General features: G+C 45.8%; 2 protein-coding genes across 2 annotated transcripts in view; one reads left to right on the top strand and one right to left on the bottom strand.

Moving 5' to 3' along the window:
- Positions 1-213: 213 nt before the first annotated feature.
- On the bottom strand, positions 214-1,101 carry CAPZA3 (capping actin protein of muscle Z-line subunit alpha 3). Its single transcript, XM_056846603.1, has one exon. The coding sequence runs from the start codon at positions 1,099-1,101 to the stop codon at positions 214-216; it is 888 nt and encodes a 295-aa protein (XP_056702581.1).
- Positions 1,102-18,765: 17,664 nt separating this feature from the next.
- LOC130474910 (1-phosphatidylinositol 4,5-bisphosphate phosphodiesterase zeta-1-like) overlaps positions 18,766-21,316 on the top strand; it is a 40,536-nt gene continuing 37,985 nt past the window's right edge. The window contains exons 1-2 of the mRNA XM_056846602.1: positions 18,766-18,887; positions 19,280-19,448. Coding sequence (XP_056702580.1) covers positions 18,766-18,887; positions 19,280-19,448 — 291 coding nt within the window. The remainder of the gene's footprint in view (positions 18,888-19,279; positions 19,449-21,316) is intronic.

Below are 21,316 nucleotides of genomic sequence, written 5' to 3'. Positions count from 1 at the left end.
GAGTCTGCCGCTCACATGGAGCTATGGAGGAATGGGGAATCAAACCCGGTTCTCCAGATTAGAGAACTACTACAACACGCTGGCTCTCTCTTGACCTGGATACTATTCATTGTGCAGAAAGGGTGCACATTCTCAAGAACCATCAGTCAATAAATCAAGTGAATCAAAGGGAATGCACTCAGTGAGTGTTGTTTTATTTGCCCTATATTTCATTCATTCAAGACCCTTCAGCATGCTTAACGATACAGCGCTTCCAGTCGTTTTCACCGTGTCGCTCTCACTTTTCAGCAGTTCATCCCAGCTGATGACTGTCCGAGTGATAGGAATCCTCCTCCGTAATGTTTTCCATAGATCCACTGACAGTTCCCGGAGGTTTTCCTCTAAACTGAGCTGAAAGACATTGTCTTCGGCCTCAATGAATTGTGGGAATTCCATGGCAAACTGGACGCGGTTAATTAAGGGCATGGATCTCTCCACGGTTTTGTGGACAGTCAAGTGCCAGTTGGCTTTCTTGAAATAGTGTATCTGCATATGATAGTTCCCCGTGACCTCCGTACTAGGTGGGGTGAAGGCAAAGGTCCACTCTGAAGTCCAGATGCCATTGAACGCTGAACGTTCATACTGATGAGCTTCGATGCAGACCACAAAATAAGGGCTGCTCTTGAGCTCTTTTCTAAAAACACAGCAAGTTCCGGAGGGGAAATGATTATTCATGTACGTCTTTAAAACAACATTAAGGGTCGATCTCCATAGCTCTGCGTCATCTCCTAGGGAGCCTTGAAGCAAAAATTTATCCGTTTTTCCACTCAGGTGGTCGTGTCTGAATGAAAAGGCGCTCTGCGGATCAAAGAAGCGATTCCCTCTGAGATCATTGAAGTGAGTCAGCAGAGAATGTCCACCTAGCAATTTCACCGCTTTAAAGTTCTTCTTGTTGTGAAAAGCACACTCCTGAGCGGCCTCAGTCCTCATCAACTGATCATCCATAACCAGAATGCGGAGATCTTCAAAGATGTGATGGAATTCATTCGGAGGGGCCTGACGTAGCAATCCGCAGATCATTCCGATTTTCTCTTCCTTAGATAATTCATCTTCCCCGGACATTATGGTTTTGTGTTTGAAGTGCTGAAGATGGAATCAATTAAAAAAAAAAAAAGCACTAAACACCCAGATTTTGGAAACTGCTCAAAGAAATTACAGGGTTTTCCAGAGTTTGTTCAGTGGGGCGTACTCCATCTCAATGTGCCTAGGATTTAAACACACACATGAAAATATTGTCGAAGGCTTTCATGGTCAGAGTTCATTGGTTCTTGTGGGTTATCCGGGCTGTGTAACCGTGGTCTTGGTATTTTCTTTCCTGACGTTTCGCCAGCAGCTGTGGCAGGCATCTTCAGAGGAGTAACACTGAAGGACAGTGTCTCTCAGTGTCAAGTGTGTAGGAAGAGTAATATATAGTCAGAAAGGGGTTGGGTTAAGCTCTTCCTACACACCTGACACTGAGAGACACTGTCCTTCAGTGTTACTCCTCTGAAGATGCCTGCCACAGCTGCTGGCGAAACGTCAGGAAAGAAAATACCAAGACCACGGTTACACAGCCCGGATAACCTACGAGAACCAACACACATGAAAGTTTGCTGATAACACTGCCAAAACATGTTCTTTTAATTTTCTCTTCCAAAGTTTTAGAGTCTAGCTTAATTTAGGATTTTTACACTTGCAGAAATCAGCATGCCATGTGCTTTGAACATGCTACATCAGCCACTAATTTATTATTTCATTTCATTTATGACCCACCTTTCTTGCCAACAGGGGACTCAAAGAGGCTTACCACATTCTCCTCCATTTTATCCTCACAACAATGCTTTGGGGTAGGCTGGCCCGTGTGCACGCAGTCCCAGTGTGGGACTACACAGAAGACTGAAGAGGAACACCAGTTACAGGTAAGGGCAACCCTGTTTTAGCCCGAGAGCTTCCATGGTAGCAGCAAGCTTCCATGATAGAGTGGGGATTCAAAACTAGGTTTCCCAGATCCTACTCCAACATACTAACCACTACACCACAATGGACCTATTACCGGCCACACCAACAACAGAATTGGGAGGGTGTGAATGTGTGTGCGTGCCGTCAAGTCACAGCTGACTTATGGCAACCCTGTAGGGTTTTCAAGGCAACAGAAATTCAGAGGTGTTTGCCATTGCCTGCCTCTGTGTGGGCTGAGAAAGATCTGAGAGAACTGTGACTGGCCCAAGGTCACCCAGCAGGCTTCATGTGAAGGTGGGGGATCAAACACGGTTCTCCAGATTAGAGACTTCCATTCTTAACCACTACACCATGCTGGCTCTGAACACACAGAACTGAAGAAGAATAAGAGTTGGTTTTTATACCCTGACTTTCTCTGCCTTTAAGGAGACTCAAACCGGCGTACAATTGCCTTCCTTTCCTCTCCCCACAACAGGCACCTTGTGAGGTAGGTGGGGCTGAGGGATCTTGAAGAGAGCTGTGACTAGCCCAACATCACCCAGCTGGCTTCACGTGTAGGAGTGGGGAAACCAACCCGGTTCACCAGATTAGAGTCTGCCACTCATGTGGAGGAATGGGAAATCAAACCTGGTTCTTCAGATTAGAGTCCACCGCTCCTAACCGCTACACTGTGCTGGTTGCCAGGTAACTTTATCACTTGAAGCAGTTCAAACTTCCTGCGTTTCCCCCATGAATGGCTGTGGATCAGAGGGTACTGCCAGTCTACAGATAACCAGGCAAGGCTTAATCAGGTTTATTCAAGCAATACAATGGGAAATTTCACATAGGTAGCCAAATAATTTGCGCAAACAGTCATTGGGATACGTCCTTTGGCACCATTTCTTCTCGGTCCTACTAAAGAATATTTATCTAAAGCTGAAAAAAGTAAAACCTGCCACCCTGTTCCTAAAGGTATGTCTAACTGTAAAACGTACAAAGCAGGACATGCCGCTGTTACCTGCAACACCTTTTTAATGCAAAGGAAAGTAGGGCAGCGCCGTCCTGCCCTACTGTTTGTCAACTGCAATTCCATTCGGGCAGTTTAGCAGTCCAGGAGCATATGTTGCTTCGGCGTAGCTGTCTCTTTGGTGGCTTCAGCACCTTTAACACGCTGCATAAGTAGGCCATTTCTAAGTCTACCCCCATCTCACCTTTGGCCAGTTATGTATATTTCAGCAGTGGCACCACAGATCTGCCTGGTTTATGTCAGAGCTCAGGAAACTGTCGCATGTACCTATCTGGCCGAGTCACCTGCGGGCACCCGCTTTGTTGCGACAGTGAAACATCCTTTGTTGGCTCATTGTTGACTTTGAGGGTGAGCTGGTTTGGTGGCTATGGGTTACCATTGTTCATACATTAACTGGCACAGCAAGCTGCTATCTAGCAACATTTTTGTTGAGGGATCAAATCTGTTGGGAATTAGTCTATGAGTTTTGTCTCTGCCAGGATTACAAAAAGACTTGAATGTTTGTGTTTTGGTTAACATTGACTCAGGGGGATGGTGCTAGCCACTTGGCAAGTGTTGAGTGGTCAGATCAAGAGCTATTGGTCATGTGATGTTCTGGCGCGATCCTAGAAGCTTCCTTTGAACTGCCATTTCGGTTAAGAAGAGATTACTTCTTTTCACTTCTTCCTCGAGTAGATAATGTTAACTATATTCTTTACTGTGTTTTAAGACAGAACCTGTTAGCCACGTGCTGGCAAGAGTTTAGGAAACAAATTGTAGATATGAGTTATTAATTTATATTCCAAGTTTATCCTCTTTTTGATATAGTAAACCCTTTGGTGCAGAGTGGTAAGCTGCTGTACTGCAGTCCAAGCTCTGCTCACGACCTTAGTTCGATCCCGATGGAAGTTGGGTTCAGGTAGCTGGCTCAAGGTTGACTCAGCCTTCCATCCTTCCAAGGTCAGGAAAATGAATAACCAGTTTGCTGGGGGTAAAGTGTAAATGACTGGGGAAGGCAATGGAAAAACACCCTGTAAACACCCTGTAAACAAAGTAAACATTAGGATGTGATGTCACCCCATGGGTCAGGAATGACCTGGTGCTTGCACAGGGGACCTTTACCTTTTTACCTTTAAACCTCTATATTTACTGGAAGAAAGCAATGTGTCACATGTATGTCACATGTATGATATGTGTCACATGTATGATTATCTGCCTGCTGGACAGAAGTCGTGGGTGTGCGCTCGGTGCAGGGAGCTCCTGGCTCTCAGGAAGCGAGTTTACTTCCTTGAGGCCAAGGTAGCTCAACTGGAGGAGCTGAGGCAGGCAGAGAGAGAGGTGACTAAGGACTCCGGGGATGAAATAGTCACATCCCAGTCCCAAGGTGACAGCAACCTGCCAGTTATGGATGATGGAGCCCTTGGGGAAGGAGACCATCTCACTGAGGTAGGGGGATGTGGTACCATAGAAGGGACCTCTTCCTTGGTGGATGAACAGATATCCTCTCGTACCAAGGATATGCCTCAGAGGGGAGGGGGGCTTCTTGTAGTGGGGGATTCAATCCTTAGGAATGTAGATAGCTGGGTTTCTGGCGGGTGCATGGACCGTATGGTGACTTGCCTTCCTGGTGCGAAGGTTGTAATATGACATTACCCGTCATATAGGTAGTCTGGTAGATAGTGCCAGGGAGGAGCCAGTGGTTGTGGTGCATGTTGGCACCAATGACGTGGGGAAATGTAGTCCGGAGGTCTTGGAATCCAAATTTAGGTTGCTAGGCAGGAGACTAAAAGCCAGGACCTCCAAGGTAGCTTTCTCAGAAATGCTACCTGTTCCACTTGCAGGACCAGCTAGGCAGGCACAGTTGGTGAGTCTCAATGCGTGGATGAGACAGTGGTGCAGGGAAGAGGGCTTTAAATTTGTAAGGAACTGGGCAACATTTTGGGACAAGCCGGGCCTATACAAAAGGGATGGGCTCCACTTGAACCAGGATGGAACCAGACTGCTGGTGCATAATATAAAAAAGGTGGCAGAGCAGCTTTTAAACTGAACCTGGGGGGAAAGCCGACAGGAGCTGAGAAGCATCCTGTTCTGGCAAACTCAGTGCATACGGACAAAGGGAAAATTGCTTCAGATTGCCCACATGGGAATTACTTGGACATGAAAGAGAATGGGAAAAAAATGATGGATAGCCACTTAAAGATGCCCAAAGGCACATGCCAGGCAAGTCAAAAGAGAGAAACAGTGTGGAGGTGTTTCTATGCTAATGCTAGAAGCCTCCAAGCAAAAATGGGGGAATTAGAGTGCATGGTTTTAAGAGAAAACATAGATATAGTGAGCATTACAGAAACCTGGTGGAGGGGAGAGAACCAGTGGGATACAGTCATCCCAGGTTACAAACTGTATAGAAATGACAGGGAAGGGCGTATTGGAGGGGGTGTTGCTATGTATATCAAGGAAGGCATAGTGTCTAATAAGCTAGAGACCATAAAAAGGGCAGACTCGTCCACAGAATCCTTATGGGTGACGATTCCGGGCCCCAAAGGAGATTTAGTACTGGCGATGTTCTACCGGCCCCCTGATCAAATGGCTCAGGGTGATCTTGAGATGGAGAATAAAATTAGGGAAGCATGTAAAGGTAATGAAGTAGTAATAATGGGAGACTTCAACTTCCCTCATACTGATTGGATAAATGTAAGCTCCAGACAAGCCAAAGAGATAAAATTTTTAGACATCCTAAATGACTGTGCCCTCGAACAGTTGGTCATAGACCCAACCAGAGGGGAAGCAATCCTGGATTTAATACTCTGTGGTGCTGCCGGTGACTTGGTGCGGGATGTGGATGTAGTTGAGCCAGTTGGAAATAGTGATCACAATGGCATCAAATTTAATTTAGATGTAAGTGGGAAAGTGACTGGGAAATCTCATACAATTACCTTTGACTTTAAAAGAGGGAACTTCTCTAAAATGAGAAAACTGGTAAAGAGGAAATTGAAAGGATCAGTTAAGAGGGTTAAATCTCTTGAAAAGGCTTGGGGGTTACTCAAGTCCACATTACTAGAGGCTCAGCTAGCTTGTATACCACAGGTCAGGAAAGGTAATAATAAGTCCAAGAGGTCACCACCATGGCTAACGGGTAAAGTGAAGGAAGCAATTAGAGAAAAAAAGTCTTCCTTCAGAGACCCAAATGAGGCGAACAGAAGCAAACACAAACTTGCACAAAGGAAATGCAAGCAGATAATTAGAGATGCAAAAAAAGATTTTGAGGGGCTTATTGCTAAACACATCAAAACAAACAATAAGAAATTCTTTAAGTATATTAGGAGTAGGAAACCATCTAGGGAAGCAGTTGGACCATTGGATGGCAATGGGAGTAAAGGAACTCCAAGGGAGGATAAAGCGATTGCTGAAAAACTAAATGAATTCTTCTCATCTGTCTTCACTGTTGAAGATACAGGGAAGATTCCTTCTCCTGAACAGAGATTTTGGAGAGGGGAAAATGAGGAACTGAGGCAAATAGTGGTAAGAAGGCAGGAAGACCTAGACCGTCTAGACCAGGGGTCGGCAAACTCATTAGTCAAAAGAGCCAAATATCAACAGTACAACGATTGAGATTTCTTTTGAGAACCAAATTTCTTAAACTTAAACTGTTTATTACACTGTTTATTAACTTAATAAACTTTAATTAAAGATTTAAGTCTTAATTAAACTATAGGTACACTGAATAAAACTTGATATCATACTTAATAGTGATCTGATTTATTGATAAAAATTAAATTGTAAATCCCTACCATTTCCCTCTCCCCGTCCGGAGTCCTTTTCTGGAGGCCTGGTCTACCGCCATAAAAGCCTATTGGTGGACCTGGCCTCCGGCTGAGTCCCATTGGGAGGCCAGGTCTACCCATTGGCTTTCTTGGCAGTAGACCTGGCCTCCAGAGGCCCTTAGAAGCCAATTGGTAGACCTGGCCTCTGAAGGGGGACTTTTCCAGGTCCAGGTCTACCGCCAAGAAAGCCAGTGGGTAGACATGGCCTCCCAATGGGACTCAGCCGGAGGCCAGGTCTACCAAAGGAAGCCCGCCCTGCCCAACAGCTGATAGGCGGGGGGGGGGGGCAGGAACTGCTGAGCCGCCCGCCCAGCAATCGTGCGGCTAGAGGGGAGGGGAGGCTTTAGCCTCCCAACCATTGAGGGCAAGGGAAAGGGGGACCCGGCCATTCTCCACGGCAGGGGTTGGGGGAGAGAGACAGCGTGCCCACTCACCCGCTCTCTCTCTCTCAGGCGCGCCGGCTCCACAGCCCGGCTGCCAGCGCGAGTGGGCGCAAGAGCAGGGGCTCCGAACCAAGTTAGGAGAGCCGCACTCAACGGGCCAAAGAGCCGCATGCGGCTCTGGAGCCGCAGTTTTGAGACCCCTGGTCTAGACAAACTGCAAACTAACAAGTCACAGGGACCAGACGGTATTCATCCTAGAGTTCTTCAAGAACTCAGATGGGAAATTGCTGAACTTCTAACAAAAATATGTAATATATCCCTTCGATCAGTCTCTGTACCAGAGGACTGGAGAATGGCCAATGTAACACCCATTTATAAAAAAGGTTCCAGGGGGGACCCAGGAAATTACAGGCCAGTTAGCTTAACGTCTGTTCCGGGTAAATTAGTGGAAAGCATTATTAAAGATAAAATTGCCAAGCATATAGAAGGGCAACGTCTGCTGGGCAAAACCCAACATGGCTTCTGTAAGGGTAGGTCCTGTCTCACTAACCTATTAGAGTTTTTTGATAGCGTCAGTAAGCATGTGGACAGGAATGAGCCTGTGGATATTGTGCATTTGGATTTCCAAAAAGCTTTTGACAAAGTCCCCCACCAAAGACTGCTAAGCAAACTTCATAGTCATGGGATAAGAGGACAAGTCCTCTTATGGATTGAGAGCTGGCTGAAAAATAGGAAGCAGAGAGTAGGAATCAATGGTCAGTTCTCACAATGGCGGGATGTGAGCAGTGGGGTGCCTCAGGGATCTGTGTTGGGACCTGTGCTTTTCAACCTGTTCATCAATGACCTGGAGTTGGGGTTAAACAGTGAAGTAGCCAAGTTTGCAGATGACACCAAATTATTTAGGGTAGTTAAAACAAAATCGGACTGTGAAGAGCTCCAGAAGGATCTCTGCGTACTGGAAGAATGGGCATTAAAATGGCAAATGAGATTCAATGTGAGTAAGTGTAAAGTGATGCATATTGGGGCAAAAAATCCCAGCTTCACATATACACTGATGGGATCTGTGCTGGCAGTGACAGACCAAGAAAGGGATCTTGGGGTGGTAGTGGATAGCTCAATGAAGATGTCAACCCAGTGTGCGGCTGCTGTAAAAAAGGCAAATTCCATGCTGGCCATAATTAGACGAGGAATAGAGAATAAAACTGCTGATATCATACTGCCCTTGTACAAATCTATGGTGAGACCACACTTGGAATACTGTGTACAGTTCTGGTCACCACACCTAAAAAAGGATATTACAGAGCTTGAGAAGGTGCAGAAAAGAGCAACCAAAATGATTAAGGGACTAGAGCAACTGTCCTATGGGGAGCGGTTAAAACGCTTAGGGCTGTTTAGCTTGGAAAGAAGGCGGCTGAGGGGAGACATGATAGAGGTCTATAAAAGTATGCATGGTTTGGAGAGAGTGGACAGGGAGATGTTTTTCTCCCTCTCCCGTAATACTAGAACATGGGGTCATCTGCTAAAGCTGGAGAGCGAGAGATTCAAAACAGATAAAAGGAAATATTTTTTCACACAACGCATAGTTCAATTGTGGAACTCCCTGCCCCAGGATGTGGTGATGGCTGCCAGCTTGGAGGGCTTTAAGAGGGGAGTAGACATATTCATGTAGGAGAGGGGTATTCATGGCTATTAGAATGGATACTGGTCATACTGCATACCTATTCTCTCTAGTATCAGAGGAGCATGCCTATTATTTTGGGTGCGGTGGAACACAGGCAGGATGGTGCTGCTGCAGTCATCTTGTTTGTGGCTTCCTAAAGGCACCTGTTTGGCCACTGTGTGAACAGACTGCTGGACTTGATGGACCTTGGTCTGATCCAGCAGGGCCTTTCTTATGTTCTTATGTCTTATGTCTTGAACTTGGTGTGTGTGTCTAATTTATGATCCACAAGATCTCGATTTATCACAATCTATCTCAACAAAATCTCTACCATGTTGGAGTACCTTGTCACATATATGCTACGACAGAGTTAATGGAGAATTTCAGTGGCACTCCATTAGCTGAACCTTGGTTGACCAGGTCCCCTGATTACCTGAACTGAATATGGGTCCCTTAGAGTCAGTATTTGTTATCTTCTATAAAAAGCACTAATAGCCCCGTGGCGCAGAGTGGTAAGCTGCAGTACTGATGTCCAAACTCTGCTCACGACCTGAGTTCAATTCCAACGGAAGTCAGTTTCAGGTAGCCGGCTCAAGGTTGACTCAGCCTTCCATCCTCCCAAGGTCGGTAAAATGAGTATCCACCTTACTGGGGGTAAAGTGTAGACGACTGGTGAAAGCAATGGCAAACCACCCCTTAAAATAGTCTGCCTAGAAAACGTTGTGATGTGATGTCACCCCAGGGGTCACTCCCGCTTATCTAAACTTCTGATTAACCAATTCCTCAGATTTCCCATCCAAGACATTTAGTTAATGATGTGTTCTGAAGTAGATTGCTGAGGACCACCTGTTAGACTTGGCAGTTATCATGGTATGATAGTTTAGGTCCGTGGTCTAAAGACTATGGTCATGATCTGAATACTTGACTGAAAATTATAGAAGAAGAAGAGTTGTTTTTTATATGCCGACTTTCTCTACCACTTAAGGAAGAATCAAACCGGCTTATAATCACCTTCCCTCCCCCTCTCCACAACAGACACCCTGTGAGGTAGGTGGGGCTGACAGAGCTCTAAGAGAGCTGTGACTAGCCCAAGGTCACTCAGCTGGCTTTGTATGCAGGAGTGGGGAAACAAATCCAGTTCACCAGATTAGAATCCGCAGCTCATGTGGAGGAGTGAGGAATCAAACCCGGTTCTCCAGATTCACCGTTCCAAACTACCGCTCTTAACCACTACACCACGCTGGCTCTCACACCACACTGGCTCTCAATACAAGACATTCACTGCAACCCATGTTCTCAGCAACCCTAAAAGGTCTAAACATGGTTGGGAATGATGGATGCAGAACAAAAGGCTTGATTACAAATCAAAATTAAAATGCATGAAGTAGCCTGGGGCTGGGGAGGTCTGACCCTTCCAAATCGACTTTCTTTTCCCTAGAACTCCTGATTTACCAAGCAAGAGTAGATATTAACGATCAGTTAGCACCGATTAGTTATGACTTCACTGTTAAGAGATCCTGACTATGAACTCTTATTTAATAACAGTTTAAGTGCCATGTGGAATCAGATGAAGATCCAACTAATGCAGCAACCAACAGGTGGACGATGGCTCATCAGAAACTGACTAGTGGTTCACCAGTCTCTCTACAGCCCCATACAGAGGCAAACAGCCCTTGTGCTAGAGGTTAGCAAAGCTTTTGTGGTTTATTAGCAGATGCAACACTGTTTTTTCTTGGAACTGAATTCAAATCCCCATTCAGCCATGGACATCATGTTGAGTTGTGAGATATAATGTGATAACAGTAATAAAACAAATTGCATAATTAAGTAATTATTGTTATTGCTACAAACTTCTGGATCCTGTCTAAAAAGATTTCTCGGGCTTGATCGACGTCATGATATTTCAGCTGTACAGGCAAGATTGGCCACACTTGTTACTGTACAGATGTGATTAAAATCCTGGAGTTGCAAAATACATGAAAGGGGACAATTTATTATTGTAAAGGGATTAGAGAAGAGGAAAAAAGCATCTAAAGAAGGGACAAGATGAGTTTATAACATTATGCATGCTTTAGAAAAGAAGAAGAGTTGGTTTTTATATGCCAATTTTCTCTACCTTTTAAGGAGAATCAAATCGGTTTACAATCTCCTTCCCTCCCTCTCCCCACAACAGACACCTTATGAGGTAGGTGAGGCTGAGAGAGCTCGAAGTGAACTGTGACTAGCCCAAGGTCACCCAGCTGGCTTCATGTGTAGGAGGGGGGAAACCAACCCAGTTCACCAGATTAGAGTCCTCTGCTCATATGGAGGAGTGGGGAATCAAACCCGGTTCTCCAGATTACAGTCCACCACTCTTAACCACTCCAATATGCTGGCTCTCCAGATAAAAACCAGATAGAGTTTTTTTTTCTTCCATCTACCATGATACGGTAACTCGGGCACCTTGTGAAACTGACGCAGTAGATTCTGGAGAAACAAAACTAAGTGCTTCCTGTCACAATGAATAATTCACTTGTGGAATGTGCTGTCACAAAATGGTACTATTGGAGACTGTCTTGGATAGCTTTCAAGAGTGGACAAACTAATGAAGGATTGGAAAGATGGAACCTCCAAGTTAAGAAGCAGGGTACTTCCAAATATCAAATAACAAGGGAAGGCTGTTGTTTGCATGCCGCTTTTGAGAGCTTCCAAGAGTCACCACGGAAACAAGATGTTGGACTAAATAGACTTTTTAGCTTGATCCAGCAAAGCTCTTCTTATGTTCCTCCATACGGATTAACACATGCTGGGAATGCCTTTGTTTAGCAGCTGTTGAACCCTGGGCTTGGAATAATTGCTCCTTCAAGTTTCATCCAATGTTATGAGTTGGAATCAATGTTCAGCCTCTGAGAACTCCAATTTTCGTTTTGTTAAAAGACCTATATTGCTGATAACAACTCATCATTATGTTTCCAAAAACGTAAATTCACTTGTAGACAGAATTACTAGAGGAGAAGTTCAAGCATTTTCAGTCACAGGATCTTAGAGGGCAGGTACTGATAAAGATCTTCTGGTCATGGAGTAAAGGTCACTGAGGGTGTGGGGGGGGAGGTAGTTGTGAATTTCCTGCATTGTGCAGGGGGTTGGACTAGATGACCCTAGTGGCCCTTCCAGCTCTATGATTCTATCTTGCTCGCTCTGTCAGAGATCCTAGAGTGCTACCAGCAGTAAGAGTAGACAATCCTGTGATAGGTAAACCAGTGATCATGTAAATCACATTCAGCCCTTGCATCTCCAGATAAAAAGGATCTTGGATCATATATGCTGGGAAAGGCCTTATTTTGCCTGAGCTCACATTATGGGCCAGTTCTGTGACTCTGTACAAGACAGTTTCTTATGTTCATTCATGTAATAGCTGCACCCATCCTATGCAGGGCTGTCAACTCTGGGTGGTGAACTCTCCCAGGTCTGACACTCTTACCACTACGCCACACTGGATGTCATAGGAATGGTGTAGTTGCAGCACATGGCTCCATTCTGTGCCACTCCTGGTAAAATAAGAGTTGCCAACTGCGGCCTGGGAAATTCCTGGAGATTTGGAGGCAGTGCTTGTGTGTGTGTGGGGGGATTTTATCTAGAATCTATGGTATACCATAGAGCCTGTCCTCCAAAGTTGCCATTTTCTCCACGGGAATTGATCTCTGCAGTCTGGAAATCCAGGAGATCGCTAGTCCCCACCTGGAGGTTGGCAACCCTTACTCCTAAGGTCTTTCTTTCTTCCTTCCTTCCTTCCTTCCTTCCTTCCTTCCTTCCTTCCTTCCTTCCTTCCTTCCTTCCTTCCTTCCTTCCTTCCTTCCTTCCTTCCTTCCTCGGGACTGTTTGATCAGCCTAACCGGCTCACCAACACATGTGAATAGTTTGTTGGAGGAGCCAGGAGGTGTGACGTCTACTTTGCTAGCTTTAAATTGCTATAAATCAATTTCGTTTGCCAGCGCTTTCTGTTAAGGTAACATTGGACTGCCAGTGGGTTTGTTTTGGTGGAACAGTTCGTCTTTCATTCTGTGAGCAGTTTTGGCACGATGTTGTTGCTTTTGTGGTTGTAAGAACGCATGAAGCTGCCTTATACTGAATCAGACCATTTGTCTACTAAGGTCAGTATTCTCTACTGACTGGCAGCAGCTCTCCAGGGTCTCAGGTAAAGGTCTTTCATTTCACCTGCTCTCTGATTCTTTTAAGTTGGAGATGCCAAGGATTGAACCTGGGACCTTCTGCATACCAAGCAAATCCTCGGCTATTGAACTGAGACCTCACCCCAGTGATTGCTTACATTGGTTTCAAATTCCTAACACCCTGATGTATATTAAGCATTTTAAAAGTTGTTTCAGTGACGTCACCCCATGGGTCAGGAATGGCCCGGTGCTTGCACAGGGGACTACCTTTACCTTTTATAAGTATTTTAAATCACTAATATAAATAAAGACATGTCCAACAAAGTGTGAACTTTAGAATTTTTTTAAAAGAGGGCTTGTGTGAAGAAAAACATCACCGTGCATGAATAGTGATTTGCATGACCCCCTACCCACCCCAGAGATAAGGTTGCCAACTGTGGGTTAGGGTATTCTTGGAGATTTCTGAGTGGAGCCTGGAGAGAGGGGGTTGGGGAGGGGGCAACTCAGCAGGGTACAATGCCATAGAGTCCACCTTCCAAAGCAGCCATTTCCACCAGGGGAATGGATTCCTGTAGTCATTTAGGGTTGCCAACCTCCAGGTGGTGTCTGGAGCTCTCCTGCTGTCACAACTGATCTCTAGGGAACAGAGATCAATTCCCCTGGTGAAAATGGCTGTTTTGGAAGGTGGACTCTATGGCATTATACCCCACTGAAGTTCTTCCCCTCCCCAAGCCCTACTCTCCTCAGGGAGGGTTGCCGACCTCCAGGTAGTAGCTGGAGATCTCCCGCTATTACAACTGATCTCCAGCTGATAAGAGACCAGTTCACCTGGAGAAAATGGCTGCTTTGGCAATTGGACTCTCTGGCATTGAAGTCCCTCCCCAAACCCTGCCCTCCTCAGGCTCCGCCCCAAAACGTCCAGGTATTTCCCAACTAGGGTTGCCAGTTCCCTCTTCGCCACTGGCGGGAGGTTTTTGGGGCAGAGCCTGAGGAGGGCGGGATTTGGGGAGGGGAGGGACTTCCATGCCATAGAGTCCAATTGCCAAACCGGCCATTTTTCTCCAGGCGAACTGATCTCTATCGGCTGGAGATCAGTTGCCATAGCAGGAGATCTCCTGCGAATACCTGGAGGTTATGGCTCAAATAACAAAATAATATCAAAACAAAAATTGTCTCAGCCCAAGAATTGCATTAATTCAAAAACCAACCAAATAAAATTAAAAACGTGTTAAATCCCACTAATAGCCTCGCAGGGCTTAAGGCAAAGCCGTACAAAGCTTGAAACAAATTAAACGCGGGCAACCGGCTCAAGCAAAAACTCCAGGAAGGCGCGGGAGCCGGAGGAGGAGCAGAACGGCCTCGGAGATCACGGAGGCGGGGCGTGAAGAGACGCGGGCAGGATTAGGATTGGACGAGGGAACGCGGAGCGGCGCGCGCCTTGGCCTGATTGGGGGATGTGTGTGTGTGGCGGGCCGGGGGCGGGGACAAGGCCAGGCGGGAGCCGGGGAGTTCCCCCTCCCGCCTCCAGGTGTTTGTGACGTCACGGAACCCCCCTCCACGTGGCGGCAGCGCGCGCCGTCGGGGCGCCTGCTGCCCGGCGGTAGAGGGCTGTGGCGCGCGCCAGGGGGGCGACGCCTGGATGGGTGGGTGGGTGCTTGGGGAGGGCATGCCGCGCTGGGAGCTGCCGAGACCACCGCAGTGAGGAGCAGACGCCGAGGGCCATGCTGAGGAGGAGGCGACCACCACGACGGCGGCGCCATGGAGAACAAATATCCTTACTCCAAGAGCAGGGACAGGGGAGGTTCTCCCTTCCCCCCCCCCCAAAAAAAACCCCAACCCTTCAGGGAGTGTCCCTGTCTGCCTTGGCAGTGTGGAGTGCGGAGGTCCGCGTCTCAGTCCCCCTTCGGCCCCGAGCCTCGTGGCTTCCCCGCTCTCTGGGCGCCCGATCGACCTTGCAAGGCTGTTGTGAGGCTCAAAGGGAGAACCTGCCGCAGTCAAACAGGGGTTCGCGGGGGAGAGGGAGACCCAAGGTCGTGATCAAGGAAACCGTTTGTTTGCAGCTGCTGACTCAGAGGCCCTAATGGGCAGAAATCCCTGAGTCCCGATTATACTGGGGAAGAGAGATTGATCCAAATTCAAGTTATGGCGATACATCCACAAGGGATGCATCTCTGACTGTATTACAGACAGAAAGGCGACTCAGGACAGTTGCCGTTTCATCCAGTTTCTCCTATCATTGTTTATCGTTCACTCTGACACTCTATGGCTCTTAGCCCAGTGACCCAGTGCACAGAGCAGGCTTGTAGCTAGGCAGAAATTCCTTCCCTGGCAGTCTGGAAGCCAATTATTACCGGGAGATCTATGGGGTACTGTCAAAAACCCAATACACTGCACTGAACTGGGTGGGGTTAAAAGTAAAAAAAAAATGGGGGGGCTTGTGTATACACACAAGCGCGCAACAGCTTGCTGAAATCTCCCTGCTGGTGGAGGAAATAACCATGACATGGAATTGACATCCCGCTTCCCAGTCAGCAGGTTTTGAAGTTGCTTAGAAATATATGAATGACTTCTCAAAAACGCACCTGCATAAAAATGCAGTGTGTAGATTTTATGGGGGTGGGGCAGGAGCAGACTAAAAACTCCTAAAAACCAGGTGAAAATGTGAGAGATTGTGTGCACTCCTCCCCCAATGAAAGGTTCCTTTGCACAGGAGAGCGGTCATAGAATCATAGAGTTGGAAGGGACCACTAGGGTCATCTAGTCCAACCCCCTGCACAACTACCTCCCCCCCCACACCCCCAGTGACCCCTACTTCATGCCCAGAAGATGGCCAAGGTGTCCTCCCTCTCATGATCTTCCTAAGGTTAAAGAATCAGCGTTGATTCCTCAGGTCCGTCATTCCTGAGGCACAATAAGCCTCCAGTCACCTTCCTCTGATTTCTGGAAGAATATATAAGATGCCTGGTGGTCACCCAGAGGACAGGTGTCCATGTAAAAAGCAAGCTTACATGTAGCCTGGACCGTCTTCCAACAGAACGGTCCATCAACTAGCATAAGATACTATTAGCTTTTTTTTTTTAAAGATACTATTGGCTTCATTCATATACCATTTTCAGTTTGCTGAGCTTTACAAACTATCGATTGGCTCTCAACAGCAACTTGGTAGGGTAGTTTACTCTTACTTATGTTTTAACAAGGGGGAATTAAGGTTGAAAGATTCTAGGTACCTGACACCTAAACCTTGTGCGTTGGAATAGGATCTCCTTGTGCTACTTTTCATATTTATATTCTATGTTATTTTGTTGTACTGTTTATTTTCACTGTAAGTCATCTTAGATGCTCTGTTTAAGTAGAACAGTGAGGTGCAAATACATGAATACACTAAAACATCCATGTAATTTGCACCTCACTGTTCTACTTAAACAGAGCATCCAAGATGACTTACAGTAAAAATAAACTGTGTGTATAATATATAGTTATGTTGTGCAAGTAAATAAGCAAATCATATTATTATTAAGAAGAGTTCCAACTCCAGGAGAGTGCCAATATAGGAAAATCTGCACCCATTTTTTGTAACCAAAGGGCTTATTCAGAAATGTGTCACTTTTAGTATTATGAAAAGTTTCCCTTGCAAGAAACGTGACATCTTCTTAACATTTTGAAAGACTACTGCTGCTTTAGTAAACATCTGTAAAAGAAAAAGACAAATCGCCTTCTTACTTTTTTTAGCCATTCCATAGAGCTTTGCTGTTCTGTAGACATTTTGGGAACTGGATCCCTGACTGAGCTTCGATGAGATTCTAGGATTTAAGTCCGTTTTGGCCTACTTACTAAGTATTACCTCGTCTAGTTCAATATGCTCAAGCCAGTTGGTACTGGTCGTAGGGTAACGTGAAATTATTATTTTGTTCATGGGAATTGTCTCATAACATAAAACAATTACCGTGTATACTCGAGTATCAGCCAAGTTTTTCAGCACATTTTTTATGCTGAAAAAGCCCCCCTCGGCTTATACTCGAATGAGGGTCCCACTGTCCTGGGTCGGCGGCCGGCACCCCCCCCCCCCGTTCCGGCTGCACTTACTGGGCAGCAGCTCCACGGGAGGCCCGGACGCAGCGGCTGGGGGCAGGGCCGGCAGGAGGACAATGCCGCCGCCCGGCGAGGCGCCTCCCTGCAACGCCCGCGGAGACCCGGACACCCCGGGAGGAGAGGCGCCCCCCTGTGGACCAGGCGGGACCGCGGAGACTCTGCGCCGTGGGAGGGGCGGGGTCGTCAGGAGCCGCCCAACGCTGGAGATGCTGCCGCCACCCGGAGCATGTGAAGGCAAGACCTGCCCCAAGTACGCCGTGCGGGGCTAGGGTTGCCAGCCTCCAAGGCCACGCCGTACACCCAGTACTTAGTCTGCTATATTTATTTACAGTACTTAGTCTGCTATTTTTTATTTTTTATTTTCTTATTAACCCCCATCTGGACCCAGTGTTGACTATGCTTGCATAGAGCAGCCTGTGTTAGGGCTCATAATATACCCGCTGCATTGTGTACGCACTGTGTTATTGCATGTGTTGCGTTAGCACACCTTTTTCAAAGTCTTTTTTTTATCCTGTTACAAATGGATCCCAATACTTCTAATCCTGGACCAAAACAAAAACGCAGGTCATACGAAGCTAATTTCAAACTTAAGGTTGAGTCAAGAGCAAAAGAAAGCAATAACAGTATTGCAAGTAGGGAATTTTGTGTTGACGGAAAACAAGTGAGGGAGTGGCGGAAAAAGAAAGCTGACTTGGAAAAGATTCCAAAGGCAAAAAAAGCTCGACGTGGTTTAACGACTTCATATGGGGCTCTAGAGACTGAATTGCATAAATGGGTTATGGAGTGTCGTCAAAATGGTTGCTGCATGGGAATTCGCTTACGTGCCCTTCAAATGGCTAAAGACGACAAATTAAAAGCACCAGGCATTGAGAATTTTGTTGCGTCAGCAGGATGGTGTACCCGCTTCATGAATAGGTTTGCCCTATGTTTGCGGCAAAGAACAAAGATTTCACAGAAGTTGCCAAAAGACCTTGATGAAAAAGTGATGTCATTCCATTCATTCATCATAAAACAAAGAAGGATGCATAACTATGACCTGGGAGATATTGGGAATATGGATGAAACACCTATGACCTTTGATCTTCCAAGCAACAGAACTGTGGCAAGTTTGGGAGACAAAACTATTTTACTCAGAACCACAGGAAATGAAAAAAAAAACCATTTCACAGTCGTTCTGTCATGTTTGGCTAATGGAACTAAGCTGCGGCCTGTCATTATTTTTAAAAGAAAAACCTTGCCTAAAAAGGTCAAATTCCCATCACAAATTACAGTGCACGCACATATTAAAGGCTGGATGGATGAAGACGGGACTAAAAAATGGCTGGAAGAAATTTGGAACGGACGACCAGGAGCAGCCTTAAAGAAAAAACCATCATTGCTAGTTTGGGATATGTTCAGAGGCCACACATCTGATGACATAAAAAAATTGGCAAAGTCTTCTCAAGTTACTCTGGCCGTTATTCCAGGTGGGCTTACATCTGTATTGCAGCCCCTAGATATGTGTTTAAATAAACCTTTCAAAGACCATGTGCGAAAGATGTGGCATGAATGGATCTCATCTGGTCAAGCCCGACTGACAAAAGTTGGAAATCTGATGAAGCCCGACATAGAATTGATAGCAAAGTGAGTTCGTGATGCATGGGAAGAGATTCCAGAGGACATGGTGTAACGCGCCTTCAAGAAATGTGGCATTAGTAATGCTATGGATGGCAGTGAAGACAGCGCTTTGTATGAGAACGACAGCAGGGATGGTGATGACTGCGAACTCAGTGATGATGACAATGTCTATGTTGATAACCTCACACCAGCTACAGCTGAAGCTCTGTTTGGACATACAGATGATGAGGAGGAATCCAGTTTTGAAGGATTTTAACTCTTGTGTTTTAGCTTGGTTGCTGATTGAGCTAAGGTTTTTGTGCTTTTAAAGTTATTGTTGATACCATATTGTTTTTGTTGACCCCCTTTTCCACTTACAGAGCTAGTTTACTGTTTTTCTTTGAAATAAATATTCAAAAACATTTAACCTACTGATGCCTCAATTAATGTAATTTTATTGGTTTCTATTTTTATTTTGAAATTTACCAGTAGCTGCGGCATTTCCCAGCCTAGGCTTATACTCAATAAGTTTTCCCAGTTTTTTGTGGTAAAATTAGGTGCCTCGGCTTATATTCAAGTCGGCTTATACTCGAGTATATACGGGTATCTGCATTATGAAGACAGCCTCTGCTTGTTCAAAAATTCCTCAACTTCCTCTTATTTACATGGTTCTTAGACAAAATCACCACTGAGTTTATGTGTGGCAAGATCAATATAGACCAGACCTTGCAACTGCTCAATAACTTTAATGTCTCTTATGACTATGTTCACGTGAAAAAGCTGTTCAAGGTGAGAAATGCTTTATATTTTTTAAACAAGAAGCTAAAATGACTAAACTGAGGCTATTATATTTTGGTCACATCAAGAGACGACAAGAGTCACTTGAAAAGACAGTCATGCTAGGAAAGGTTGAGGGCAGCAGGAAAAGAGGAAGACCCAACAAGAGATAGATTGATTCAATAAAGGAAGTCACAGCCCTCAGTTTGCTAGATCTGAGCAAGGCTGTCAAAGATAGGGCATATTGGAGGACTTTCATTCATAGGGTCGCCATGAGTCAAAAGCGACTTGACGGCACTTAACACACACACATTTGTGTTCAGTGCTCCATAGCTTTTAAAGTAAATTTATCACATGCCAAATTTAAAATTCTCAGTTCTTCCTGAACAGAGAGTTATTTTGCATGGGCAAATTTCCCCATTACTGTTCAATTAGAAGTACTTACTCTGCCATGAGACACATCTGTCTCCTTGGTTTATTTTTGCCCTTTGGTAGTGTTTCCTCTTTATGAAACAGTTTATGCTAGCTAGATTCCAGTTCAGTAGCACCTCAGGAATCAACAAGATTTTTGGGATGTAAACTTTCAAAGTCAAAGCTCCCTTTGTCAGATGCCTTTGACTCTCAAAAGCTCATACTGCCCTATATCTTGTTGGTATCGAAGGTGCTGCTGGACTTAAATCTAGCCGTTCTACTGCAGAACAGCATGGCTAAGCTCTGAAACAATTTATGATTGAGACAGTTAAAAACCTTTCAGATGGAGGGGCTGGGAGGGAGCTGTGGCTCAGGGGTACAGCCTCTGCTTGGCATGCAGAAGGTCGCAGGTTCAGTCCCTGGCATCTCCAGTGAAAGGGACTAGGCAAGCAAATGATGTGAAAGAACTCTGCCTGAGACCCTGGAGAACAGCTGCCAGTCTGAGTAGACAATACTGACTTTGATGGACCAAGGGTCTGATTCAGTAGAAGGCAGCTTCACGTGAGCCCTGGCTGTACCTGCACGTGGTTGAAAGATAGAAAGCAGAAGGGAGGGTGATTTGGCTTGGCAGTGGGCATCAGATGGTGGGTGCTCTGTTACTCCTGGAGACAGATGGGTCATTGGATGCCTTCACCATTCACAACATCAAAAAGTTCTGGTTTGAAGCGGGGGGAGCTCCCCCTGGGAAGACCTTTGCTCCCAAGTGTAATTCCAGTTGTAGGAACAAGATGGAGTTGAGTTCCAAGCTGTAATTTAGAGTTCTCTGTTTTCCCAACTGGCTTCTCCCTTCCTAACATTCTTCTGCTGTATAGGTTTCTCTTCATAGTCATGAGGGCTTGCAATGGAGGGGCCGTAGCTCAATGATAGAGCATCTGTTCGGAATGCAGAAAGTCCCAGGGTTCAGTCCTTGGCGTCTCCCTTTAAAAGGAACAGGTAGTAGGTGATATGGAAGACCTCCATCTCAGACACTGGAGGGCCGCTGCCAGTCTGAGTAGACAATACTGACCTTGGTAGACCAAGGGTCTGATTCAGTATAAGGCAGATTCATGTTTTTGTGTGACAACTTTATTTTCAAATGAAAGCTTAATTTCTTAGACAAGCTCAGGGATTCTCCTGCTCACCCCTTTAGTTCTAAATTAATACTGCCATATGCAATTTTGGTCCGGGAGGGAGGGTGTCTGGTGTTTTATTGTACTGGTTTTAAATTGTAATCTGGGGCTTGACAAATCCCAGGTCACTGTGGCACCTAGAAATTTCATTGAGCCATCTCAACGAGTTGAGTTGCAGTAGCCAGCGTAGTGTAGTGGTTAAGAGTGGTGCTTTAGAGCGGTGGAATCTGATCTGGAGAACCGGGTTGGTTTCCCCACTCCTGCACACAAAGCCAGCTGGGTGACCTTGGGCTAGTCACA

Source organism: Euleptes europaea, chromosome 3 (genome assembly GCF_029931775.1).
Source record: "Euleptes europaea isolate rEulEur1 chromosome 3, rEulEur1.hap1, whole genome shotgun sequence".
Classification (NCBI taxonomy): domain Eukaryota; kingdom Metazoa; phylum Chordata; class Lepidosauria; order Squamata; family Sphaerodactylidae; genus Euleptes; species Euleptes europaea.
The sequence above is the reverse complement of the archived record's forward strand: the minus strand, read 5'-3'. Positions and strand labels throughout refer to the sequence as shown.